Source organism: Anas platyrhynchos, chromosome 27 (genome assembly GCF_047663525.1).
Source record: "Anas platyrhynchos isolate ZD024472 breed Pekin duck chromosome 27, IASCAAS_PekinDuck_T2T, whole genome shotgun sequence".
NCBI lineage: Eukaryota > Metazoa > Chordata > Aves > Anseriformes > Anatidae > Anas > Anas platyrhynchos.
In genome coordinates this window covers 4,558,035-4,585,297 of record NC_092613.1, presented here as the reverse complement: position 1 = coordinate 4,585,297, position 27,263 = coordinate 4,558,035, and the positions used below count along the sequence as shown (strand labels likewise).

The following is a 27,263-nucleotide window of genomic DNA, read 5'->3' as shown; positions in this document are numbered from 1 at the left end:
GAGGTCCGCTCCGCAGGAGGCTGTGCCCAGCCGGCACCCAGCGCCCCGGCCCCACCGCTGCCCCCACACCGGGTGGTTCGGGTGGTGGTGGGGGGGGCGGAAATTTGGGTCAAATCCGTGCGGAAATCGCCACGGCGCTGCTCCGGGCGGGGCGTCTGCGCTGCGTGCCGCCGGCCGCGCGCCCAGGGGACGCCGGCGGGGGCCTGGGCACCAGATCCGACCCCAAAATCCCCAAATCCAGCCCCAAAACCCCCAAATCCAGCCCCAAAACCCCAGATCCAGCCCCAAAACCCCCAGATCCAGCCCTAAAACCCCCAGATCCAGCCCCAAACCCCCAGATCCAGCCCTAAAACCCCCAGATCCAGCCCCCAAACCCTCAGATCCAGCCCTAAAACCCCCAGATCCAGCCCCCAAACCCCCAGATCCAGCCCCCAAACCCCCAGATCCAGCCCTAAAAGCCCCAGATCCAGCCCCAAAACCCCCAGATCCGACCCCAAAACCCCCAGATCCAGCCCCAAAACCCCCAAATCCAGCCCCAAAACCCCAGATCCAGCCCCAAAAGCCCCAGATTCAGCCCCAAAACCCCCAAATCCAGCCCTAAAACCCCCAGATCCAGCCCCAAAACCCCCAGATCCAGCCCCAAAACCCCCAGCTCCCCCCCTCCCAAGACCCGGCATCCATTTCCCGCTCATTCCCGGCGCGGGCGCGGGAACTTGGCCACGCCCCTTTCCTCTCCAGGCCACGCCCCCTTTCCCTCTTATCCCACCCCTCTCACGTCACACGCGCCGCGTGACGTCACACGCGCGGCGCTCCGCCCCCTTCCCCCCAGCCCCCCCCCCCCCTCCCTCCCCTCCCCGCGCCATGGCGGCTCCGGCTCCCCTCCAGCCCCTCCCCGCTGCACGCGAGCGGGGGCGGAGCCTGAGGCGAGCGGGGGGCGTGGCCTCGGCGCTTGGCCCCGCCTCCAGCAGCTCCTCGAGCCGGGGGGAGGAGCCGGCTGTGCCGATGGGCGGGGCTCTTCTCCGGCGGCGGCGGCTGCGCGCGAAGCTCGGCGCATGCGCGGCGCGGCCCGGCGTGGCGCAGGGGGAGGCGGCGGCGCGCATGCGCGGGGGGCCCACGGGGCTGCCGGCCATGGAGCGGAAAGGTGCGGGCCGGGAGGGGACCCCCGAACCCCCCCTCAGAACCCCCTCACGGCTCCCCCCCCGGTCCCCTCACGCCCCTCTCCCTCTCTCCCCGCAGTGCTGGCGCTGCAGGCCCGGAAGAAGCGGACCAAGGCCAAGAAGGAGAAGGCGCAGAGGAAGTGAGTGGGGGCCCGGCCTCCCCCCCCTCCCCCCCAAACCCCCCTCACGAGGCCTCCTCAGGGGGCTCCTGGGCGGGAAGGAGCGGTCGGAGCCCCCCCCCCCCCCCCCCCCCCCCCCAACCCCCCCCCCTCAGCACCGCCGGGTGGGGCCGTGACGGGAACAAGGCCCTGAGGGGGGGTCTCGGCCTCCAGGGGGGGTCTCGGGGTGTGTGGGGGGCTCGGTTCCTCCTCACGGGGAGCCCCCCCGGTGGTGGTTCCGTTGGGTGGGGGCCAGGCGGTAACGGAGCCCCCTGAGGGGCTTTGGGGGGGGTCCGAGCCCCAGCCGGGGGCTGCAGGCACCCGTCTGCCCCCCCCCAGAGCAGCCCCGTAACCGCTGTTGGCAGGCACCGGGCTCCCTCTGCTCCCCTTCCCCCTTTTTCCAACTCTTACAGCAGGAGCCGAGCGCCTCGTTCGTTCCTTCTCTAACTTTGATGCTCTCCTGCGGCTCCCTTCCCACCGCAGGAATCTCGCAGGGCCCTCGGTGTGGTGAGCGGCTGGGTGCCGATAGGAGAAATTAAAGGATCTGCAGTAAACGCCAAACAATGGCTTCCAGCGGGCCGCCTGAAGTGCTGCATTCATCGCCGCTTACGGGTTCCTTCCCAGTCAGCGGTGATGTAAATCCCCGACCCGTTCTGTAAATGCCCTTTATTTCTGTAAGGATTCCGTTTACACTTGCCAGTGCACAAAGTGAGGCTTGGGGTGGGCAGGAGGTTCAGGGTGCCTTCCTTCAGACCCGTAACGCTTCCTTAGTCACTTCCTCTGACAAATCCCGTGTCTTTTTGGAACTTTTTGGGTTGGTTTTGTCTCCAGCAAAAGGTTTGGTTCTCAGGCAGCGCTCTGAGGGGTGAAGAGTGTTACTCTCAGCTCTCTGGGAGATGTGTGTTATATTTCCCCACTGTTTTGTATGTTTTCTGGTATCTCTTGCAGATAACCTTAGCACAATTTTTGAAGAGCTTCTCCTTGATCTTTGTGTCCTAATTTCCCAATGAATAATCACGTGTTTGGTTTTCTTCTTGCCTACTTTAGTTTTTTTCTCTTGTCCAGCTGCAGACAACCAATGCTGGCTATGTTTGCAGTTGCAAGGACTGTTTACATGTTAATCCTGAAGCTGTTGAACGTTAGCTTCCAGTGCTGGCGTGTTTTTAATAAATAAATGAATGAATCCTCTTTAACCACATAGCTGGAGCAGGTCGTGTCCAGGGCTGCTGCTTGATCTTGTCACTAACCTTGATGTGAGGGGAGAATTATGCTGCTCATAAAGTGCTGTGCTTACCTTCTGGAACTAGCTGCTTCAGCTCTGTTTGCCAGTGCTATTTATTTGATCCTACCTCAGAAGTTAAAGAAACTCCCAGGCACTTCATGCTTTATGTTGTACAATGCAAAAGGCCCAGCATCAGCCTCTGATTTGGAGGCCCGGCTGCAGAACCGTTATGCTATTTAAATACAAAGCTGCTCTGCTTAAATCTTCTAAAATAAGCTTAACTGCATTGTTGTAAGACTTTCTCCATAAAATCTAAACTTGAAGCCATGTGAAATGCCCTCTTAATGCACGATGTTCAGTGGCAGTTGGTCAGGTCCTTTTCCTATATGGAACAACTGATTTTAGAAGATCAGGATTGGCAAGAGTTAGGAGCTGCCTTGCGGGTAAGTAAAAATGCAAAGAATGTTCAGAAGGGATTTAAAGCAATTTAAAATTGTTTTCACTTTGGAGGTGAACTATACCTGCTTTGTGTTTTTGTTGTCAATCCAATCTGGCTAAAAACAAAGAAAAAAAAACACTTAAAGTAATTGTGCATAGTATAAAACTAGCAAATTGTCTCTTTCATCATTCAGTAATGAAAATTGCAGCTATTTAGGTTCAGAGAAGAACAGGCTAAATTGTTTAAACAAAGTAAACCCCTGTAAATACTAATTGCAGTTCCATTTATAAGATTTTTTTTTTTAATGGGAAGGTCAACAAAGTTCTTTGTTCTCTGTGAATCTTAGTCTGCTCCTCTGTCTTCTTGTCCTACCTTTTTAAAAGCTTTATTTGATATCAATGAAGGAGTGAGTATGTGTCCTAATGTTCTCTTCTGCAGAAAGAGCTGGAAAAGCTTCTTGGTACTGTGAAGGCGTGAGGTACCCGTTTCTTCCTGCTCCAATAAGTTACCCCAAATCTTCTGGTCGTCTGCAGGAATCACTAAACCAGCTGTTTCAGATCTCTGTTTAGGAAGCTTCTCCTAGCCTGATCGTCTGTCCTGCGTCTGCTGCTGCGGAGCTGGGAGGTTGCTGTGGCTGCGGACCTGTCGCCCAGCTCCATTTCTGTGAGAGTGGAGGAGGAGGAGGGCAGGGAGAGTGGTAGCTGAATGGCTGGGGGGGACAAAAAACAAACCTAAATAGAGAGATCCTGAGGTCTAACACTGCCTGTTGGGTCGCTTTGTGGCCTTGAGGGAGGCATTTATTTGATTTTCCTTCTCCCTTTTCCATCATAAAGGAAATAGAAATCATTTTGAACAATTTCAATTCTACAAAACGAGAGGCAAGTTTCTGTTTGGTCTTTATCGTATTATCAGTGTCAGGAAATGCACATGTCAAAAAGCTCTAGTCCCTGATACAACGTGGGGAGTTTGGCATGTAGGCTACTGCAACATAGGCTGCTGCCAAAAGATAATGTTGCTGAAAGCTATCTGGAAAGTATGGGATATATTTTATTTTATATTTTATCATTTCGTGAGGTGGGAAGATCTCTAGCACTATCAGGTGATTCCCAAACTTCAAAAAAGCCCATCTTCGGTTTTCTTTTTTTTTTTTTTTTTTAATGAGCTTGTAAGCTTCAGTTTTTTTCTTAGTAAATTTTTCTTAAGTTTAACCATAAACTTGTCAGGCAGCTGGATCTGATGAGGTGAATTCAAGTGGTTTTTGCTTGATTGCCAAAAATCCGGAATACTTCTGCATTTCTTATTTTGAGGCAATTACCCCTCAGAGCTGAGCAGATGCCTTAGGTGTAGTGTTTGCAGTGGTGCTTGGGGAAGCGGGGAGCTGCGCGGTGCTCTCCTGGGGACAGTTCTGGTGCTGCTTTTCCTCCCGTGAATTCTAGAGAGCTGAAAACACCGTTCCTGCATTGTGGTGTGCTGTGAGCTGTGCTGGGTGGGCAGAAGGGTGCAGCGGGTGTGCTGAGTGCTCTGGCTTTCATCAGCCACAAGGTGGCTGCTGCCACGCAGGGCTGGTAGCGCAGAGCACGTGTGGCTGTAACAGGCTCGTGGTGCTCCAGGAAGCAGTGTGGGCTAGCAGGAGTTTTTCTGAAGGTTTGGTTTTTGGAGACAATCCCTGGGTACTGTGTGGGTGGGAGTGTTGCCTTGAGTTGGCTCTGGTGCAGGTGGAAGGGCTGGTAACTGGCTGAAGCGGTGCTGGCACGTGCATTTGGGTAGTTTCATTTCAAAGTGTCCTTTCGTGTGCTCTGAGCCTCGTGCTGTGTGAATGACAGCCCAGCAAGTGGGGAAGATGAGGGATTTGATACCAAATCATACTTCTGTTTGACCTGAAATGCAAATATGGATGCATTTTCCTAATGGCTCTGACTTATAATGGAATTAGGCGCTTGTGGCTACTAATATTTTACTTCTGGTCTGTGGCTGTTTTTTGTCTGCATTTTCGCAAGCACTCCGTGATCAAGCTGTTCTTTGTCCTGGAAAAAACAATCCAGGTTACTTCTGCGATTAGGACCCAGGGCTTAAAAACCAGGCTAAAAAATAACTGTCCAGATTCAAAGCACGTAGACAAGAAACAGAGCAAGTAGTTGCATATTATATCTCACTTTTCCTGAAATGAAGGAAATAAGTGTATTATTAGAACTAGGCTACGAGTCTGTCTGCTGTCTAGTTAATTGGGTATTTCATCAAGCCTAGTGTCCTGCTTTTGCAGTGACTTCTGTTCCAGGAAAAAGTTGACCTAGTCGTGCACAAAACCAGTTGTGTGTGTAGGGAGTGAGGGGATTGAGCTGAGCGAGCCTCTGAGCAGAACATTTTATTGCTGTGAGCACGAATAACTACGAAGGTAAAGGTAGCCATACAGCTGTAATGTGTGGTGTGTTCTGAGAAAGGTGCATGATTGCAGTGCTTTCTTCTCATTCGGAGTGCACTGATGAATTTGTTTGGTCCTTATGGGCTTTGTCGAGTGGGAGATGTTTTTTCGCAGGGCTTTAAATAATTCTTCAAGCTCCCTTTGCTGCTGGAGGGAGAGCAGTGGCAGAGCTCAGCTGGTACAGTGCCACCATCCTGATCCCTCTCCCTCTTCCAAACTGGATGCAATAATCAGCATCTTCCAGAAGATGTTTACAATTATCTGCAATCTCCTGGCCAGACTCTTGTCATGCGGTGAAGCCTCACATCTTTCTTCTTCTGCAACTGAAGACCAGTAGAATTGCTAGATGAAGACAGATGGGGAAGTTGGTAATCTTTCTGTCTTTACACTCTTTCCAGTTTATTATTGCAATTCTTGCTCGTACTACCTCCTTGGTGTCTTTGGAGAGCCCTGGAGTTCTGACAGCCCGCTTCAGTTCCTCTTCAGCTTGGTTCTTGAAGACTTTGCCTGGGATCGGGATCTCGGGTTGTTTTCCTCGCTTGTCTTTCATAATTAATACCAGGGCCACATCTTTCGTAAGTATTTTGAACGTACATCGAGAGCCAGAGCTTGATGCCTCGCCCACGAGGTTTTTCATTCAAATCCAGAAGTGATGATCAGACTTCAGCGTGACAGGCCGTAACGTAAGCTCTGCTGGTTTCCATGGAAGTCCTCGGTTTGTGTAGCTGGGAGAGCAGACGCTTCTCCAAACAGCTCGTTAAGTGCTTCTGTGGGGGAGTAGTTGTGGGGAGCAAGAAACTTAATTGCCTCTGGTATTTGTACATTGGTGGCATTGTCATGTGAAATTCATTATTACTTACCTTCCAACTGAACTCCCACTGATCTGCTAAACAGAAGTATGTTCCGGTGCCTCTGCATTCAGTTCTTTGGGAACGAAGTGTTCCCAAACTGGTCCTGGAGGTTCTCAGCAGTGATCCACGATCGTTGCTTCGGTTTCCAGCTCTAGCTCTGTAGTGACTGACCTACAGCAGCAAGCACGGCAGATCCGCCGCCCTGGCAGCGACTGCCAGTTCTTTATTCAGAAAAATAGGGGTGGGAGAATGAATGAATTGCATGTAATTACTAATTAATGGGGGTTATAGGCTCGTAGCTCCCCCACAACAGATGCTTCTCCCAGACTCCCTCGAATACTTAGAAAATTGCGTAGAAGGGGTAAGGTGCATACAAGCAGGGAAGTACTTCTGCAGTACAGACCTGAATTCATACTCAGAGTTTGGGTTTAGACAGTGGCAGTGTTTATTGAACACGAGGTTTGCTTGCAGATCTCCTTCAGGTAAGCACATTGAAGGCTGGCAGCAGCAGCAGTCGTTGCTCTGCCTCGATGTGCCTTAACACGACCCTGGGATTGGGGCACACCGAGGAACAGCAATGAGATGCCTGCGAGCTGCTCCCCTTACAGACACACAGTCTTGATGCACAGGTGTGAGAACAGGGGAGAGATTTTAAATGTGGGCTTTTTACCACACCATATGGAGCTTCAGGTCTTTTTTTTTTTTTTCCCCCTAATGAAAACAAGGAACCCCTGACAGCACTTGAAGCAAGGTGGGGCAAGGCACGGCTCTACAGCCGTGGAAGTCTGTGAGTGGGTGGTTACAGTGGAAAGGGTGTTACGGTGCTTTTATCCGTGTCCTACGGGGTGAGCTGGGTTGCTCATCACTTTAAATTTCACCAATGAATTATGTTTAAGGATGCAGGTTTAATGTAATTCCTCCCAAAGAAGGAATGACAACTTTTAGTGCTGCCGGCGGTGTAAAAATCACTTAGGAAAGCGATTGCCCTTGGCTTCCTACAGACAGCTTCAGACCTCCCAATACCAAGGGCACGGCGATGTGAGGTGAAGAGGACTAAGGAAAGCATTTTTCCTTTGCTCATACGTGAGGGTGATGGGTGTGACAAAAGTGATTTGGACTAAGTGTGTCTGCTGCCTTCTGTGAGGGCAGGAAGGGTCCGGATTGTATCCCTTCAAAGCAGGTAGAAACGTAGCACACGTTTCCAGTGTTTTAAGGACAAGGGAAGAGCCTTCTTTTGAAGAAGTCACTTGCTGGCCTCGAATAGGAGAACCAAACATCTCTCCCAAACGTTTTGATATGTAAGTTTCTGGCATGGAGGAAACAAGCTCCGAGCCGTGGCAGCGAAGCTGCAGAGGCAGTGCTGGTGCCAAGCAGTATGAACAGTGCTGCCTTTCCCTGCTTTCCTCTTTTTTTCTGTGCTCACCCGCAGGACGTGCTCCCCCCACTTTGGCTATTTGAGCCTGCTTCAGAGCAACCTGCAAGAGCACACACCTCGTGTGACCAGGGCTTCTTAACGAGCCTTTACCTTACTTTTAGTGGGCAGGCCAGCTCAGTGATCCCACGGGAGACAGACAGGGGAATACAAACGTGTTTTCTCTCTACTCCTTGGGGAGACAGGTGAGGGAATACAAAAAAGTTTTTTTCTCAACTCCCTGAATGCCTTTGTAAGGAGTGAGTGAGTGGTAGAAGTCTTGGTTCCTCCGCATGACCGCTCTGTCCCCGCTGTGCGTTGCAGTAGTGAGCAGAGTTGTTGGGCGATAGATCGGGTGAATGAGGAGCAAAATGGTGTCTGCAGTGGAAAACCTGCATGTTGCTAGCTCCTCTTCCAGCATGAAGAGCTTTGGCAGCTCTTAATGCAGCGAGCTTCTCAGGTATGGAGTCAGCTGAATCCAACTCCTTGAAGCTCTCGGTGTAGAACTGCAGAGGCAGCCTCCGAGCGCCTTCTGCTCACAGCCATCCCTTCCTAGCACAGTCTCTAAATTATTACTTGCTAGTGTCGCCTTGCTGCTGACCTGCTTCCCCATGGCTTACACAAACGAGCAGGCTGAACAGGCCCAGGAGATGGCCAGGAGATCGCTGCATCATCTGAGGAAGATGAGAGGCGACTGCTGCTGCGCAGACTGCTCACTTCTCTTTACTTCTTAAGATCTGGTGGAGGTTTGACTCTTTCTTCAACTTTTTTTGCTGCTTTTAACCGTAAAGGATACGTTTTTCTTGTAACCCCGGATGGGAGAGGCTTGGAATTACTTCAGAAAAGGCATTTTTTCTTTGAACGCCCTTGCTCTCCCGTGTGATCGTACCGGCACCCCTGTATCAAAGGGGCTGGGCTGCCGGCAATTACCAGCAGCTCCATCCCGGCTTTGAATCCGCTGAGCCACCGCATAGGCAAATAAAACCGGCTTGTGCAGGAAGATGAAACGAAGGATCTGAGCGAATCTCTGCGTTTCATTAGAGGGAAGATCGAGGCAGGTAAACATCAAGAGGAGGAGACGAAATCTCTTTTACGCCCGGCCCCCCCGCCGCACCAAATTTGCAGGAGGGACCGGCTGAGAGCAAACCCCCAGCCGTGCTGCGAGGCCCTTTACCTGCAATGCAGTGCTGGGCAGCTGCAGCTAGGTGGTGGAGGCAGAGCCCTCGCCTCCCTCGCACAAAGCTCCGCTGCGCTCAGGGAGAAGCAGCCCCTCCACCCGCCCTCCATGTCCCCTCTCCTCCCCAGCAGCGTGGCCCCTGAGCTTTGATGGCTCTTTCCAAAACGATTGGGCTGGCTCCAGGAATATCTTTATCCATGGGAGGCCGCGCTTCGTGCAGGTAGGTTCCCCTCTTGGCTTTTTTTTTTTTTTTTGGCTGGTGACTTGCAGTTCTTTGGGCAGTCCTGAGAGAATAAAGACTTTTTTTTTTTTGGGGGGGTCCCTAGGTACAGGTTATGAATTCCCTAAAAGAGCTGGCATTTTGCCCTAGCATTGCAGTTCCGTCTCCTTTGGTAAAATGCTGCTTTGTAGTTGTGGAAAAAACTGCAAATCCGGTGAATTCTGATGATGAATCAGTGCATCTAGGGAGCAAAAGTAAAAGGCAATCGAAGTGTTTTCAGGTAGAACAGGGGTGGTTTTTAAATGTACCCTAATCCACTAGATTTTTTTTTAAATGTAAGCCATTAACCATTTTTTCCCAAAGGCTTTTTATGTTTGTTTTGCAATGTTGCTGCAACTGCTGTCGCCTTTACATACCGGGTAGGGATTTTTTGCTGCCTTTAGCAGCCTTTTGTGCCTGTTGGAGAGCTGCCTGTGGGAGGGATGCAGGCAGCTGAGGGCTGTGGGTTTGTGCATCAGTTTTTCTTTGGGGTTAACACTGATCTGCACCGCTTGAGTCTGCTTTAATCCCTGTCTGCAGTTGGTGTGGCCACTGGGGGAAGGAGGCGGTGGGATGGTATCTGGTGAATTTGCACAGGAAGGCAGCAAACGAGAGAGTCTGGAGGTGATTTCATGAAGCAAACAGCACTGGAGGAAGGGATGTGACCTGAATACAGCTCTGTCTCCCATATTATAACCTATTATACCAACCAGTGCTCCACAGGAATCGTCCCGGCTCCCCAGGACAGGCTGAGATGGGGCTGCAGGCGGTGTCGTGCCTCGCCAGCCCCGTCTGCAAGGGGGCAGAAAGCTTCTGAGTGGCTGGCTTTGAGTGCTTCCAGCACCTTCTTCCTTCATGCGTGAAATTCCCCTTATTGAGACGCACCGGGGCCGCAGGATAGCGTGCTGGTTCTGTGCACATCACTGGGTTGGGAGATGAATCTGCTTTTGAGTCCGTCCTGATGTGCTGCGTCTTGCACGGCTACAGAAATCTGGAAGCAGCACCGGGGAGAATTACTCCTTGCTGCTTGTGCCACGGGTGTGGCTGCCGGGCTTCAATTCTCCTTAAATTCTCTATCTGGTTCCTTGCCCTGGGTCTCCTCGCCCTATTTATAGGGTCTGATAGGTCTCAGCATCCCCATTTCTGGGGACAGCGTGACTGTAGCTTGCTTGTCTCCATAGGAATGCGGCACTTTTAAAGTACATTTCTGCCTCCAAGACTTGTTTCCAGTTTCTCTTACCCCCAATTCATAATTCCGTGGCTCACAAGGGGAAGAAAGATCTACTTACAAGCCACCTTGGGGCTGGATCAAGCTCCGGGGTAGTTGATAAATGTCTCATTAGCCTGGCAGCAGCGGAAGGTCTGTCTGTCTGGTGGTCCCGTGTCGTTCAGGACCGTGACCCTGCATTGCTCATCCATTCCTGAATTCCCAAACCAGGGCTTGGTTGCTCTGACAGCAGACCAAAAGGAAACGCTGGGCAGCGTGCTTGTGGCAGGGATGACGTGGTGGTGCATCTTTGATGTCATGAACCTCAGTCCCTTGTTGTAAACAGCTGCGAATTTTGTCACGATCAGATCGAAAAGGGTGATTCTTCCTTTCGTGCTCTGCAGGTATGGCATATACACATAGATCTAATGTGCAGAAAATAATTAATATGAGATTTCAGCAGATTGCACATGTAGTAGGCAAATGCTGAATGTGCATTCTGTTGCATGACCACTGCAAAATGAAATGCTACGTTTCTGTCGTAGCTGAAGGTGAGTTGGCACAGCCAGGGTACGACGCCTGACTCCAAGGCAGGAGCTGTGAAAGCTGCATCCCAAAGCCCACGTACATCAGCATATCCCCTGGTGTAAGCAGTGGCTGTTTCAGCAGTTAAACCTTGGAGCTAAATGAGTTGCGTTTGAAGTAGGGTGGTGGGAAGCCTGAGTTACATCTGCTGCTTCCCTGGAACAATAGCTTCAGTACAGGAAACTTCCACGAATTCACAGTGACAAGCTCATTGTAAAGAATGTTATCTGGTGCTCGTACGTCACTGCTGTAAAGAAATAAATTCTGGTACCCACCTCTTTGGACAACTCCAGCTTTTTTTTTTTTTTAATGTTGTACTTCTAGGAAAAGAAAGCTTGATGTTGGTGTGCAGTGCTTGGCCATTGAACCTTGCCAATACAAATGAGCTACAGGCATTGTTTTCATTATAAATGCTTTCTACAAAAGGATATTGAAAATTAAACTTTGTAGAGAATTGACCGTTTCCGGCAAGGCTTTGTGAAGTGAATGCCGCCTCTATTTCTGTATTGCTGTGTTATAAACCATTATAAACGTGTTATAAACCATTGGGCTGGCTGCGAGCTGCGTGCTGTTGAGAAGGAATTGGGGCACGGCGGGGATGGCAGCAGTGGATTTTAGCTCAGGGATCTCAGTGCCCAGGTACGAGGGCACTGCAGTGGCCTTTGCCAGTGGGATCTTCGTGTGCAGGAGCTGAGCTGCCCTTTGGTGTAAAGTTAGACACAAAATGAGTGGTTTTATTTATGAATGGAGGAGTAGAAAAAAAAATATCCCTCGGTGCCTGATTTCAATCCCTTTCCAGTCTCAAGCTCTCAGGAGGATTTGCAGAACATCTCTGTGCTCCGGCTCTGCACAGTTCAGAGCTGCAGCAAACCTTTAGCGAGGAGACGAGCTCGAGTTTGTGATTTTAGAGTTCTGAAGTGTTCGAAAAAGGATTGTTAAATGGTCATCTCATGTCTAGAGGATGAGGGCAAAAGGCACAAGTTCTAAAACAAAAGTTAATTCTTAGTCCTTTAGAAAAAAAAAATAAAAAATAGAGGTTTAGTCTTCGAAATAGCATTCTCCAGCATGTAAATCTTCAGCGTTGGTGAGATGGCATCTCGTAATCCTAATTTGCTGTAGAAAAATCTCACTGACTAAAGGGCTGAGAAGGAGATAAGAGACTAACACTTCCATGGAATCACCAAGCTGATTATAACTCACCATTTTGTCTGGACTGTCATCTTATTCTACTATAAAAGTGAACCCAGGACCTTAAATTGCATTTCTCGCTAGTGTATGAAAAGCTGTTCATATCCACTTTAGGATTAAAAGCATGTAAGTGAAAACCAGTTTATCTGAAGGCTGAGTGAGGAGTGCATCTCCTCTGTTATCGGCGATCCCTTCTATATAATGTAAGCTACAGAATTGCAGTGTAACGTGTGTGAGATGTAACTGTTCTCTTTCAGACCCGACACTCAGCACAGGGGCCCTGCTGCTCACACCGAGAATGATCTTCCAGAGCAAGAGGAGGAAATCCTGGGATCAGATGATGATGAACAAGAGGATCCAAATGATTACTGTAAAGGTGAGAACTCACCCGTTTGGGGTGTAGGTTTTTCAGTGTAATGGAGACATTCCTTAGTTTTCCTACCTGCTGTTTTTGGTTTTGTTTTTTTTAAATTGTATGAAGATAATCACGTCTCTCAAGCTAACCTGAAACAGAGAAACTGTTCTCCAAGGTAGCCTCTGTCAGTCCAGACTTGAGTTGGAGAGTTGTTTTCAGTGCATATTTAATGCTTTTAGCTTCTTCTCTGTGGCAGAAGACTTTCAAAATCAGTAAAAGCAGACAGTCATTTTTCTGATTGGGGGGGGATGTGGAATTAATTCCACTTTCAACTAAACTTCAAATTATTCACTCTTTCCTTTTAAAAGTCATCATCTTAGTAACCATGCTTCAGATAATTTTGTGTTTGCAAATACAGAGCAAATGGAAAGATCAGAGTGTATAATTCAATACCAAAAGGGTCAGGCTTATTCTTTTTAACATTGCAAATTAAGTAGCTGGAATGCTGGTCATGCAAATTCAACTGAGCAGTTAGAACTGCTGTTCTTCTGTTTGTTCTGTTTTCTGCAAGGGATGGGAAAGAACTAGCATCTTTCTCTGGCTTTTCAGGTGTTTGTGTTTCAGCCATGTTATCTTCCTGCATAGTCCCCAGCTGAGGGATGCTAGGAGTACACAGCTTTCCTATTTTCAGTTGTGAAGTTCAATGTCAGTGTGCCTTTCAGGCAGGAAAGCAGTTGCAAATGGAAGCTCTGTTGGGATCTTGGCTGGAGTGCTCTCACTTGATGGGGAAGTAGCACTCAATAGCAGTGCTGATACTCAGACCATTCATAAGCAGCATTTTCCAAAGGTTGTTAGCCTGGTGAACTTCAGGTGCTTTCACTGAAAAAAATTTTTTGTGATGCTGCAGCAATGATCTACATTGAAAAGGAGAAGTCAGACGTTTTAGCTCAGTTACATTAAAAAGACACTTTTCAATTAAATAAAGAGCTCTTCACAGCTCTTCCTCTAATATATTATATGCTTCTTTGGGCAAAATCCAATTAGAGAACCATTTGCATTTGTTAATATGATAAAGTATTTAAACACATCAAATAAGTCTGCCTCGAGTTGTGATGCTCGTTCCCCATAACCTGTTCTTCAGCACTTGCGTGCTCTCTTGCTATATCAACGTCCCACTGTTTTTTCTAGGTGGTTATCACCTTGTGAAAATAGGGGATCTCTTCAACGGGCGATACCACGTGATTCGGAAGCTGGGATGGGGCCACTTCTCCACTGTCTGGCTGGCCTGGGACATCCAGTAAGTCTTTATGTCTTAGCCAGCGTTTCTGGCAGGAAGCCCCAGGCTTGCACAAACGTGCATCTGTTTGTGTTTAGATAAAAACAAAATGTGCCTGTCTATATCCTAATGCAGAAGTTTCTTTTTGATATTGTTCATTGTTGATATTAGTTCATTTTGAGAGACATGACTAGCATGCTTTATAAAAAGAGGCCCAAGTCGTCATAGTCTTCACAAGAGTGCTTAAACCTTGTTTTCCCATGATTTTGTAAATAATTCTCTTGCATACGAGAGCTACTCACTATGATCCTGGAGAATAACTTCTGTGTATGAGTGCTAACAGTCTCCAATTTATTTACCATGCGTGCATAGAGGGAAGAGATTCGTGGCAATGAAAGTGGTGAAGAGTGCAGAGCACTACACAGAGACAGCACTGGATGAAATCAAGTTGCTAAAATCGGTGAGTGCATGAGAGCAAGGCTCAATTTAATTTGCTTTTGGGAGTTCAGATTAGTCAGATGCTTGATCTTTATGGATTATGTGGCAGTAAATATTTTGGGTAAGAACCTCACACTATTGCAGTAGATCTGCTGTTCAAAACATATTCTTGTCTAGTAATTACCTTAAGGCACGCAAAAATAACCCTCTTTTTCTCTGCAGGTCCGCAACAGTGATCCAAACGATCCCAATAAAGAGAGAGTTGTTCAGTTATTAGATGACTTCAAGATTTCAGGAGTTAATGGCTCTCGTATCCTTTTTTTAGAGGAAAGGCGTAGAGGTGGGAGCTCTCTAGGTAGTCATCACATCAGGGGCTGGTAAATGTTGCCTCAGCATCTCTTTCACTGCCCAAGGAGTCCTGCTGTGAAATCGTTACCCCTTGTACGCCTTAGAGCTGCCTGCAGAGCTCGAAGCTGTAATGACCACTGAGCCTGACGTAATATGCATAAGTCACCGAGACAGAGCTGCTTAGTCATGCTTCCAACCTAAGAGCTGCTGGCGTGGCTACAGCTCAGTTCTGAATCAGGATCAAGGTAATGTCCGAGGTACCTTTTTGTGGCAAGAGTGCCTATCTGTCTCAACCCTTTAGTTTTGCAGGCAGCCTCGTAATAACTCCTTGTTTAAGTAAAGCATTACAAAATGCCAGGGTCAGTAATTAAAAATAGCAAGCACGTATGCAGTCTGTAACTTGATAAGGTGGTTTTCTAGCTAGGGTAGCATCTTACCTTGGCCTTTACCAAGGTATATATACCAAGAGGTATAAAGTGTATTGCTTTGAAAAATCTCCTGCAGGTCTGTGAATAACCTTCTAGTAGGCAGTTATTTGTGGGAAGTTGTAATAATGCATCCTTAAAATTTGAAAGTTAGCCTTTTTTTTTCATCTTTCAGCTTTGCAGCATCTCGAACATTATTTCAGTGAGAACTACCAGGCTGCAGGTTATAAACTTTCTAAAGTTCTTTGAAAATAAGTAGCCATGTAACATATTTCCTCCACTTTTTTTCCAGAACCTAGCACTGAGTAAATGTTGACTTGAGGTATTTCTCTCACTTGAGAAACACATGCATGCTTCCTGCAAGTGTAGAAGAAAATTAGTACAATAAAATCCTAGAAGGGTGGCTTTTAAAGCAAAAGCACAATACTGAATGTGTCAGTAGTGACTGTAGCTCTTGGAGATCTTATAGACAAATAATGTAAGTATTGGAGTCCAGGCTTGTAAAAAGTTTGTTTTGCTGGTAAAGAGGCAGGGTGGAGGAAGTAATTTAATTGTTCTGAGGATGACTTATGAAATGGAAATGTGATTATATTTTCAGGTACTGCTGGTACAGAGAGATCCGGCATTGAGTTTTGCCTGGGGCAAGAGTTTAAACAGTTCCAAAGCTTACTTTGTTGGCTTGAAGCTGCTTCAATACTAGCAGGAAATACTAATGCATGGTTGCTTGTGTAGCTGGCTTCCACCCAAAGCAGGAGATTGCTACTGCTGGGTTAGGACCATTGTTGTAACCAGCTCTGTCCTTCTGTATTTTAGGTTTTGGGTAAAGCACTGATGCGTATAATGGGATGGTGCTGTTAAGGAGTGCAGCTGCTCTGAGCTGTGTCAGAAGGATGAGAGTTTGTTAATGTAGAAATGATTGGTATGGACTTGTTTTGATCCCTAGTCCTGGGAATTGAGGGCTCCTTGGGTCAGGATGTCTGTTTTTTTTCCTTGACTTAGTTCCAGATATCTGTATGGTGTTTGAAGTTCTAGGGCATCATCTACTGAAGTGGATCATCAAGTCAAATTACCAGGGGCTTCCACTCCCTTGTGTCAAAAAGATCATTAAACAGGTATGTTCTGGTTCTGACTGCACTGTTCCCCTTGACCCACTGAGAACTCTGTCATAGTGGGGCAAAAATTTTCAGAAGAAAACAAAAGTTAAAAATCAATGGTATCTCTCTCATGCAACAAAGGCGTTCTTCAGCTATTTCCCTTTTCTCCTGCAAAAACCTCCTGCTACAGGTACATGTTTTCTGTCACTTAAACCCTGATGGGAGGCCAGCTTTGCTTTTACCCTCTTCTTACCCTCACAAGTGCAAGTAATTCTTCCTTTAAATTGTCACAGTAAGTACAGTGCTTAATGATGGGAAAAGCAAGAGAAACCTGTTCCTCCTACTGGCTGGTTGCCTAAGAAGAAACATCTTTCTATGTGTGAGGTAAAGGGGAGGAGGAAAGTATGATTTTATTGTGGAGTATTAGAATCTGATTTTCAACTGCAGTACTTTAGGTTATGAGGAACTATTTTAACTTCATACTTAAAAATCCTTATTCAGATCTGTGTTTTCTGGAAGTCTAATAACCACTGGTCACATCAGCACTAATGTGGAGTGTTCTGAAACAAAAATCTCCTTGAGGTTTGCTAACCATCATGGGCAGCTGCTGAACTCTGATTTTGCAAATTCAGTCAGCTTTTGGTTCTAGAGATCCTTGCCTTTTCTAATAGTTGATTATCTTCTCTCTCATCTGCAGGTTCTTCAGGGGCTGGATTACTTGCACACGAAGTGTAGGATCATTCATACAGATATTAAACCTGAAAACATTCTTCTGTGTGTGAATGACCAGTATATCCGCAGGCTGGCTGCAGAAGCAACAGAGTGGCAGAGATCGGGGGCTCCCCCACCATCTGGCTCTGCAGGTGCTTTTTTCATAAAAGTTGGTGCTATTCCCCCAGTCCTCCTCACCCCCTAAATCATAACCGATTTCAGTAGGGAAAACTTCCAAATTCAGTACAGTGGAACAATAATGCAAGTAACACTTGCAAAAGCCAAAACTAAGTTGTGAAGTTAATCATATTACCTTGAAGATACTCAGGAGGGAGGATACATTCATGCTGACAGCTGCTTTTAATGCAGGTCTTTTTTTTTTTAATTTATCTGGAATAGATAAGGTGGTAGGACAGTCAGTCTATACAAGACTGACACTGCATAAAAGCTAACACACTCAAAATAACGCTAGGGTAAAAAATGTTGTGAGGTCATTCTTGCACTGTCTACAAAAGTTTCTCCTTTCATTGCATGAAGCTGGAAAAATGCATTTGGGGAAGTTCTCAACAAGGTGATTTATATGTTAGAGCTGCCAGTTCGCAGAAGTCAGAAAACTTTTAATAGAAACAGCTTCCTTGACATGCTGACGTTCCTGAAGAGCTGAGGGCAAAATTTCAGTTGTTACTCTTGAGAATATCCATCTGTACCTGTGGGTACTTCTCAAAAACTACAGCAGTGCAGATTGGAATGCTCTGTCAATCTTAATTTTAGAACATCAGCATTTAGCTGAGCCTGTTGCAACATAGCTTGTCTGGGTTAGGTTAGGAAAACTCCCTTAGATTTGGTATTTTAATGTTTTGGTTTGCATTTTCTTTTCGGTAAGATGCATAATATGTGTAGCAAATGAAGCTGCATGACAGGAAGTGTAAGTCTTCGGTATCAGTCAAGCAAGTCTGCAATCTGTAACTTTAATAATGCATTTACTCATTTAATGTTTTCTCAGTTTAATTCTTGCTGTACTTTCATAGAGAAATAAACATTTAAAATACCATTTGCTGATTGATACCTTTAAAGTGCTGTTACCAGATCACCTAGGAAAAAGCTTACCTTAAGATAAGAATCCAGTTGCAGTCTTTGACTATAAACATACTGATTTCCTGATCTTGCTTTCCCTTTCAGTGAGCACTGCACCACAGCCAAAACCAGTAAGTGTAACAGCTTTCATGTGTAAGTATCTGTCAGTTTCTAAGTAGCACCCGCATTGTCTCATAATCCAGTTGGCATTAAGGAAAATCAACCTTATAATGAGATCAGAAGGAAAAGTGTGATTTGTGTGTGTTGTAGACAAAAGCACCAGGTTCGGTGCTGTCTTGGAAATGTAGGTAGGTCTGTCTCAAATATATCACCATCAAATAAATCTCTTTGGTGGTTTTGAGGTCTGTTGTGAAGACGACTGCCTGTAGAGTCCGGGATCCCTCGTTTGGAGAATACTGTTGGTTTCTCAGGACATAAATGCAGTGAGAAGAACAGACAACTGCTCCAAGAACCTTAGTATTTGCTTTGTGTCTGGGAGGAGAACTGTCTCCAGAGTTTTCATTCCAGACTGCTCTCTCAGATCTAGAATAACGTAAAACTTGGCTTACATTAGGTTTATGGAAATATGAGATACTAAGTCAAATTTCCCTGCTTGCTTCTGTGTAGGCTGACAAAATGTCAAAGAATAAGAAAAAGAAGTTGAAAAAGAAGCAGAAACGTCAGGCTGAGCTGTTAGAGAAGCGAATGCAAGAAATAGAGGAAATGGAGAAGGAAGCAAGCCCTGGGCAGACACGTCCTGAAGAGGAGGAGGAAGCTCAGAGCCCTCTAGAAATGCTCATAAAAGTTAGCCCACCAGATGAAGATGCTGGCAAAAAGACAGGTAAGGACCTAAAGTATTGCTGGCGTAGCACAGCTGTGTTCTTTCACTCAGTGCCATGAGTAGAGTGGGCATTTGTAGGAGAGGTGGCTGTTATTTAACGTTTGCATTGCATTCTGCTCATGTAAAGAAGCTGGAAAACTTACTTTACAAACTAAATGAACGATTGTGTACAGTTCTATTTTGAGACCCATGTATTTCTGAGGCCTTCTTGAACAGCTTCAGCTATTACTTTGTTTAGACACACTCTTCTCTTTTTCCGCTCTTGCAGCTGAAGTCATTGTGCACGAGCAGTCTATTCTAATGGAAGGCAGCGTGGAAAAATGTGTAACAGAAATAAATTGCAATGGGGTGATACAAATGACGGACTTCCCAGACTCTGGCAACCAGGGGTCTGTGCGACTCGAGGATGACCTTCACAATGCCAATGACTGTGGCGATCACCCTCACACCCAGAAGAAGGAGAACTTCCATAGTTGTAATTACAGTCAGCGAAATGGTGACACGGAGAACAGGCCTCAAGCAACAATGTCGGACTCGTTCGTGCCCTTAGTTGCAGAGGATTCCATGGTGTGTCAGCCTACGTCCAGCGAGCAGCAATCATTCAACGAGCAGGAGATCAGCCATTTGCAAGAAAGCATCCGGACAGAGATCCCTTCGGAGGATGAGAACGAGAATAATAGCCCATCAGATAACAAAGGTACAAGAGGAGCTGTGTGAGGAAGGGCTCCTTTCTCCTCGATGTGGGGGAGCTGTGTTACAACACTTCATCAGAATATTAATAGAAACCTCCATTTGGGAGGCTGAAGTGATCAGAACCACCTGTTTGAACCTTTTCCTGCCAGGGGTAATTTACCTGACAGTCTTACCCTGAGACATTTTGCTGTTTGTACCTTCCAGTTGCAGCTGTACATTAATTTTGACTATCAAATGCGTAAGTGCTTCCGCTTCAGTATACTGATAAACACGACAAATGTACTTATGCATTTGTTTTTCATTATAGGAACATTCCCTTCTTTATATCAGCTATCGCCACAGTTAGGAGCTTAAATCTACAAATTGAAGCTTAAATCTACAAACTGTCGCTGGTTGTTACATTATGGGATCAGTAGCTAAGTGTGTTCTGATTGTTCTGTTCATGCTGTGGAGTAAAAGCTCACTGCTCTCGGTTACTTGGGATGAGTAAATGGTTTCCCAGAACTGGAAATGCAAGCAGGCTGAAACAGTTTATACAGCGTAGGGGAAAAAGAACACTTCAATAATTCTGTTTGAATGTGATTTGTTTGGGGGCGTGTGTGGGAGCTGCAAAGCTTGTAGGATTAGAAGATACGATACCAGGTAATGTACTGCAGTTAAAAACAAACAACCTGGAATGTGTTTAAAAACCTGAATCAATTGATAGATCTGTTTTTGTATCCTTGAGTCAGGGTCAGATCAAGTATATCTGCTTGGAGGAGGAGGCAGAAGCTCACATTTGTAATTCTCTTTTAAATTTTTCTGTAGCGTTTTCTTGGCAGAGCGCTGCTAGGGAATTGTGTGAAAACGCAGCAAGTGAAACTTAGACTTTGAAATTTGGACAGTGTTTGGTTGGATGCCCCTGCTAGATAACTAAGTGTGTTTGCTTCTTGCAACTCTCTCCCAAATTGCTTTTCGAGAGCTACAGCTGGATGTAATTTAGTGACTTAATATTTTTGCTCTCCACCACATCCATTGAGGTTTTTCCCAATATATACTTTAGCTCTTGTAACTGTCTGTGTTGCTGCAGTGACTGATGGCTGTGTCAAGAAGATGCTATTCTCTGCGGACTCCTGTCCCTCAAGGATTTAGCAAGACTTCTTAAGGGTTGAGAAGCTTGTTTAACTTCTGGCAGTGCCCTTACTTAAAAAACCTGTCTTGATATAGACAGCCTTTAGGTCTGTGCTGGAAAACAGTCACTCTTGCATATATTTTCTTGCCCTTCTGCTTAATGGTGGTGACTTTTGGTCATAGATTGAGGCTGACTTTTATACCGCAGGCTTTGGAGAGGGAAAAGTTCAGATCTGAAAGCAAAATCTTTCCTGGGTGGGGATAGGGCTGTAGGATTTGGATGACAGATGGTAGTACTGTCCACGTAGCTTTAATCAGCTGTTGTACGTGTTGCCTCTAGGAAAATCGACTGCTGGGAATTTCCTTCTTAATCCTCTTGAGCCCAAGAATGCAGATAAGCTTAAAGTGAAGATAGCCGACCTAGGAAATGCCTGCTGGGTGGTAAGTTTAAAACCTTTTTACATTGACAGTTTAAACCTGCTAATTCATTTGCGGTATGCCGAGATTGAAAAGAATCCATAAAATAGATTCTGTTTTATGCCTGCTTGTGAGAGCTGTGATAATTCAAAACCATTGGTGGGGGAAAGAGAAGCAGGGAACAGGGATACAAAGAAAGAAGTTGTCCTATAAAGGCAGACTTCAGCCTGTGTTTTGGGTGCCTCCGGTCATTAGATTACTTCTTAATAGGCCTTTGAACAGTGTCGCATCTAATGTGTAGAAATCTGCATATGTGAAACTTCTGAGGGAGTCTGCAGCTCCTCTGGAGGAAGTTGAAAAGAATTGCTCTGTGCCTAGTTGTGCAGTTTATTAGCTTGTCAAACCATCTCACTGGATTTGCAAGCACATGAAAGAGACTCATAAATGGTTTTATTCTTTGATGATTGCCCTGTGCTGCTTTTAAGTGTTTCACATTTCAAATGGGAGAAATGTCTATTTTATATGGCTTTTAAAGTGGCAAAATAATTGAGATCTTACAGGAAAGGAAAGCTTCAAACTTGGGTCAAAGGCAGGCTTGCAGCATCTGGCAAGGCTGCTGTCCCTGTGTTGCTTTACCTGCCTCCATGTCACTGAATCACGGCCTCTATCACGATCTGATAGGAGAGGGTGCAAACTCTGAAACTGTCTTCCCTATTCTGCCTCTTTGCTTTGCTTTCTTCTAAATTGCCAGACTTAAGGAGTGTCTCGTGTAGACCGTTTAAACCGTGCTTGTAGGAATATAAGGAAATATTTAACAGAGATGTAAAATTCAGATGAATTGTGATGGAAAGGAGCTCTGATCTGCTCTGGCCTTCCAGGTTATTGATTCTTTTTTTTTTCCTTTAAACCATTTCCAACCATGCAGTAAAACATTTGTTCTGTTTAGCACAAGCACTTCACTGAAGACATCCAGACAAGACAGTACCGATCCCTGGAGGTGTTGATAGGATCGGGGTACAACACCCCTGCTGACATCTGGAGCACAGCGTGTATGGTGAGTGGTGTCATCCAGGGGATTTCAGACCCCTGCTCTGGAGCATTTTGGGAAAAACTCATGTCGGGCTGCTGAATCACTAGCCAAGTCTGGAAAAAGAAAGAAGGAAAAAAGCTGCTAGTAACAAAAAAAACCCACCCATCAGTCTTTCAGCCAACATCCAGACTTGTGAAATACCATGTTTCCATACCAAAATTGGTTTATTTTTTCCTTCTGCATGTAGCTTTTCCCTTGAAAGTCAGGATTTTGCTGTACAACACCAGCAGATTTCAATAACAACTACACTTTAATGTCATTCTTTGGAAAAACAAGGCAATTATGCAATTCTGAAACAGTCTTCATATAAAGAGTCTTTTTTGCTGCATTCAGTCTTCTTTCACGGATGTCTTTAGTATCATTTCATATTTTAATCTCATGCATCCTCTGCATGTTTGGAGTCATAGTCTGAGTAATGCTGAGACAAGGCTGAAGCTGTTCCTGTGATAGCTGGCAAACGTAGTGATTTAAAAAAAAAAAAAAAATCTAGTCAGTTACTGCGTGTGCCTCTGGTGTCTCCATTCTGTGTTTTCTACAAATTACAGCTTGGGTTTTATATTTTAAGCTTGGAAAATATTGAGCGAAGTCCTTTTCGCTGTCTTGGAAAATACTCTGTGATTTTGATGGATGTGGTAAACATGGAATACAGTTAGGGGCATGTTGTCTCTGCAGGACGTGGGGCCAAAATTATTACAGTGGTTACTCCGAGTGCCTAATTCAATAGTTTTTCTACAGCAGTCCTTACAGAAAATGAAGAATACAGAAGGTCAGAGGTACTGTTAAGTGAATATGTGAAGGATAAATGTGTCATGGAATTCAGGAGTGGTCGGTGGAAACGAATGCCAGGTTTTTTCCTTGTTTCAAACATGTTTTTCACATCTATAGATGAATGTTCAGAGAAGAACTGTTTGAAAGATGTCGTTCTAACATAGGAAGTTTTAGGGAGGGAAAGCTTTGTAAAAATATCTGTAGAGTTTGGACATTGCTTTGTAGAATGTTCTGGAGGCAAAAGAGAAGCTAAGCATGGGAAAAGCCTTTATTTTGTACAATTTCACGCAAGCTTACTGTAGTACAGTGCGATCCAAAATTTAGTATAGACGTGCCTGTGATGTTTTTAATGCAGTTACTAAAATGTTACGAAGTAATTGCTCATTTTAAGATGGTAATGCAATACCAGGATTTCCCAGCTTAATTCTTTTTGACCACTTTGCTTCTGGCCAGCACGCTTCTGGCAGAGATGTGCAGAATCAACCTGCAGTGCTTCTAACAATGTGTGAAGTGCATTAAAGTGATATAATATGCTTGTTTCTGTTTTAGGCCTTTGAATTAGCAACAGGAGACTATCTGTTTGAGCCTCATTCTGGAGAAGATTACTCACGGGATGAAGGTACGTTTGTTTAAGTCTTTTTTTTTAAATGGGACACAAAAGGCAGTGGATCCTCCTTCAGAAAGAGCTTTCTCTTGTGAGACAGCAATGTAAAGGCCCATTGCAAAAAGATGATTTACCCAAGTTACTGATGTTAAGGGACAGCTGTGCTTAACTCTTTGCAGTTCTTGTTCTGGTGTTTACTGTTCCTTTAACCACTGGATTCTTTACCTTCTCAAACTGATCATCCCTGCAAAATTCCCTTTTTTTTTTTTTTTTTTTTTTACCCCACCATACCTCTTGACTTTTTGTCCTTGCTTGTAATCTGGTTTCAGGTGCATCCCAAAGTGATTTCTGAAGGAGGTAGTGTCTTTGTCTTTAACATTCCAGGGAAGGAAACTGGGGTATATATAGAGAAAGTGTTGTGTGGATGTCATATTGTCTTCTCTTTTGAAAAAATGCAGATCACATTGCTTTGATCATAGAACTTCTGGGGAAAATACCTCGCAAGCTCATTTTAGCAGGAAAATATTCCAAGGAATTTTTCACCAAAAAAGGTAAAAGGAAATTAAGCAAATGTCACTTACCCCCTTGCCCCACACCCCAAATACACAGGAATGCCTTACTGGAAATCTTAGTCTTTGTTTTATGAAAGGCTTTCTCTGTTTAAAAAAAAAAAAAAAAAAAAAAAACAAAAAAACAACAACAAAAAAAAACCTGCAGCTAAATATAAGGCATTCTTTTCTAACTGCTATAAAAATATAATACATCTTCACATAAAATATTTATATAAAATATATACTCATCTTTAAAGTCTTCCCTAAACAACTTTGTTCCAGTATAATTACTGAAGAAGTGCCTTGAGTCCTGAGCTATGTGGCTAAGGACACATTTTACCTTGTTGCTAATCTTAAAGCCTTAAGTAGCCCAGAAGAAATTCTTCTTCTTCTTCTTCTTCCAGCATGCATTCCAGTCAGTGGCACAATGTTTATCTGTCATGTCAAATTGTAGAATTGGTGATTTAATAAAGTTAAAGAATATTTGCTGATCAGAAATAGCAGAAAGGAAAAAAAAAAAGTGCATGTCTTGAACAATCTTCAAAAGCAGATAGCAAAGTGGTTTTAGTATCATTTTTTTCTTCAGCATGCTCCACAATTGCATCTTCCCTATGCTCAAGTAATTGGAAGAGGTTCTGAATTCGGTCTGTGCTGTTAGCTGCTTGGCATGTTCTGCAAGTCGTGGCCGTAGCGTGGCTGAAGTGAAACCTCTTTGTCTTGGCTTTCAGGTGATCTGAAGCACATCACCAAACTGAAGCCCTGGGGCCTTTTTGAAGTCTTGGTGGAAAAATATGAGTGGTCCCAAGAGGAGGCAGCTGCCTTCACAGACTTCTTACTACCAATGCTGGAGCTGATCCCAGAGAAAAGAGCGACGGCAGCAGAGTGTCTCAGGCACCCCTGGCTTAACTCCTAGAGGCTTCGACCCAATGCCACAGCACTACACTCCGGTTTACAGCATAGCATACACACACCCAGCTGCCCCTTCCCAGAGCCGTTTTTCCCCTTGATCATTTTCCGTGTGAAGTTCTTCCTTCAAGGCTTCCAAGATTTTAGATAAATCTAACCCGTTCCGCTGAGTTTGCTTGTGTGACTCGATGGGGGCTCTCCTCAGCCAGTGGTGTCGGCTGTTTTTTTGGGCTTCGCCAAAGACTAACTAGAACATGAAGCTTTCCCTGAGTCTCCTCACTGATACGCACCGTCTGTTACAGATGAGAGCTCACCGGTGCTCAGATGTGCTCCGTTAGCTAAATTTCAGGGGGCTGTGAAGATCTGAACTCATCCTCATCTCACTGACTCAGGAGTCCATTCCCCGCTGTTCACCCAGTAGCTAACAATGGGGTGAGAGGTAACAGATGGCACTGAGGTGGTGTTTGCTCCTTGTAGAGCAAAGACCTCAAAATCCTCCATCATCTTCTAGGTGTCTGCTGTATTCTTTGTTTTCCAGTCACATAATTTTTCTTTAGTTCTAGCTGCTTAATATTTAAATCTAGATTTTTTTTTTAGTATCATTTGCTTCTTCCTCTGAAGTGCCCTCTCCCTTTTCTTTCTCCCTTTCTGTGTCCAGCTAGTCAGAATATTTTCTGAATTCAGTGATGCTTTCTCCTTGTTCTCTAACACCTGAGCCTGTGACTAAAAGGTGACAAGGAAAACGAGCAGAAGCTGGAACTGACTGAACGCACAACCCTCAGCATCATGATGGGTGCACCCTCTGGCTGCAGAGAGGTAGCCTTGTTGCAGGCAACTTCTAACGTTTTAGTGAGCTGTAAATTTTTTGGTTTTTATCCCTTTCTGGCACTTTTTTTTGCCTTGCTTGACGTGGTTGCTGTACCATTGACAGATTGGCTTTCACTGATGCAGTGTATTCTCTCTCAATTTTTGACCATTCGCTTTTTTTCCGAGAAAGGGCAGCAGCATCTGTATCCCAGCCACGCTATAGCTGTTGGCTTAAGAACTCAATGCTTGAAAGTAAAGGTTTCCTTTAATTTGCTTCAGGTGCTGGCCTTCAGAAATAACTTCCCAGGATGGGATTGCCTTTTATTTTCTGGGGCATCAGCACAAGGAGAGGTGGAAGAGAATTCCACATCAATACTGGATTAGCTGTTCCTAGAGTTCCCCCAACTAAAGATGCCCTGTGGGGTTTCTCTGTCACCTCAGAGGAGGCTGGATGTAATAATTGAGTGGGTTAATTTTTAAAGTTAAATCACTGTGGCGTTTGATAGTTCTACGATGGCATCTTCGAGCCTCGCCCCTCCTGTTCCAGACGCAGCGTATCCTACTCTCGAGCAACATTTGGCAGTGTTGAGACTTCAGAGGCACATCTTTACCCTGGACCAAACCGGCCTTTGGATTCGTGGCAGCTCTCAGAGCACAGAAGTTGCCGTGCCGGAGGCCACGCAGATGCTATCCGAGACGCTTCCATTGCCAAAGCTGCCAAGACCACTGTTAACGTCACTGTGTGTGTGTGTGTGTGTTGGAAATTCAGGTTAATGAGAATTTATTCATAAACCATGGAGTCGTTTAATCCACTTACAGAGTTCCTCCAGCCCGGTGCCTGGCTGGGCTAATTAACGCAAATCATGCTGCATGTTCTTGTAGGGGTAGGTCAGGTTCTCTATGCATATAATCTAGAATTAAAGGAAGGTAACGTACCAAATGAGTTTGGGACTGCCAATCTGACTTGTTTTTTTTTTTTTTTCCTCTTTTCACCTGGAGTTTTCCAGCTGCGTGTCACTTCAATCTCTGTTACAGGAGGACTGCAGACAGGACTGGATTCCAAAATCCCCACTGTCCACGTACTGTGAAGTTACATTGGCAGGGCAAACGATTTCTGTTGTCTTGAAAGGTCACCCCGTCTCGTGTACTTCAGGCTGGCTGCTCAAAGAACTCTTCCTAGAAGGGGTTTGCACACTTGGAGAGCCCCTTCCCGTCCTTCCCTTCCCCCTGCCACCCCTGTCCAGAGGAGGATGTTTTGTTTTTTTACCGTGGGAGCCAAGGCAGGAGCCAGCTCGTGAGTTGAAGACCTGCAGAAGCAGCTGTCGGGATTCAGTCTTGTACCATGTGCTCGTTCACCTGGGGTTTGTTAATTTTCCAAATTGCCGTAAAGTGCTCACACTAAAGGATTTGTACTTGCTGTGTCAGTCTAAAACCTGAAGGAAAATACATTTTTATTCTTTCTACTTGGGTGCTTTGTCTTTTTTCTTTGTGAAAGACATACAATAAACAGATTATTTAATAACTAAGCCCTACTCCTCATGTTCCCTCTGTAGGTCTGTTTTTCCTCAGCTTGTGGCCCTTAGGTTCAGTTTTCTTTGCTAGTTAGCACTGGCTTTGGATTCTCTGGGGCGAGACTGTTTGATGGTGTAGGTAAAGATTTTTGATTGAATTGTAACCCATTT

At 45.5% G+C, this 27,263-nt stretch overlaps 1 protein-coding gene across 2 annotated transcripts; it reads left to right on the top strand.

Moving 5' to 3' along the window:
• Positions 1-839: 839 nt before the first annotated feature.
• On the top strand, positions 840-27,044 carry SRPK1 (SRSF protein kinase 1). 2 transcript variants are annotated; one of them, XM_027444720.3, is made up of 16 exons: positions 840-1,141; positions 1,237-1,297; positions 12,331-12,449; positions 13,617-13,725; positions 14,077-14,164; positions 14,365-14,452; positions 15,921-16,027; positions 16,707-16,872; positions 17,900-17,925; positions 18,422-18,635; positions 18,904-19,332; positions 20,779-20,879; positions 21,802-21,909; positions 23,263-23,332; positions 23,776-23,868; positions 24,597-27,044. In XM_027444720.3, exons 1-16 carry the CDS (start codon positions 862-864, stop codon positions 24,779-24,781), a joined length of 2,244 nt encoding a protein of 747 aa, XP_027300521.3. In that variant the 5' UTR covers positions 840-861; the 3' UTR covers positions 24,782-27,044. The 2 variants fall into 2 exon arrangements, with proteins under 2 accessions (XP_027300521.3, XP_027300523.2); XM_027444722.3 differs by lacking the exons at positions 840-1,141; positions 1,237-1,297 and adding an exon at positions 8,707-9,054.
• The last annotated feature ends 219 nt before the right edge of the window (positions 27,045-27,263 follow it).

Excerpts from the sequence above, each read along its gene's own strand:
- SRPK1 (XM_027444720.3), top strand. The coding sequence starts at position 862 with ATGGCGGCTCCGGCTCCCCTCCAGCCCCTCCCCGCTGCACGCGAGCGG. Across the intron at positions 14,453-15,920 it reads TTCAGGAGTTAATGGCTCTC|ATATCTGTATGGTGTTTGAA; the intron begins GTATCCTTTTTT and ends ACTTAGTTCCAG. Across the intron at positions 16,028-16,706 it reads TCAAAAAGATCATTAAACAG|GTTCTTCAGGGGCTGGATTA; the intron begins GTATGTTCTGGT and ends TCTCATCTGCAG.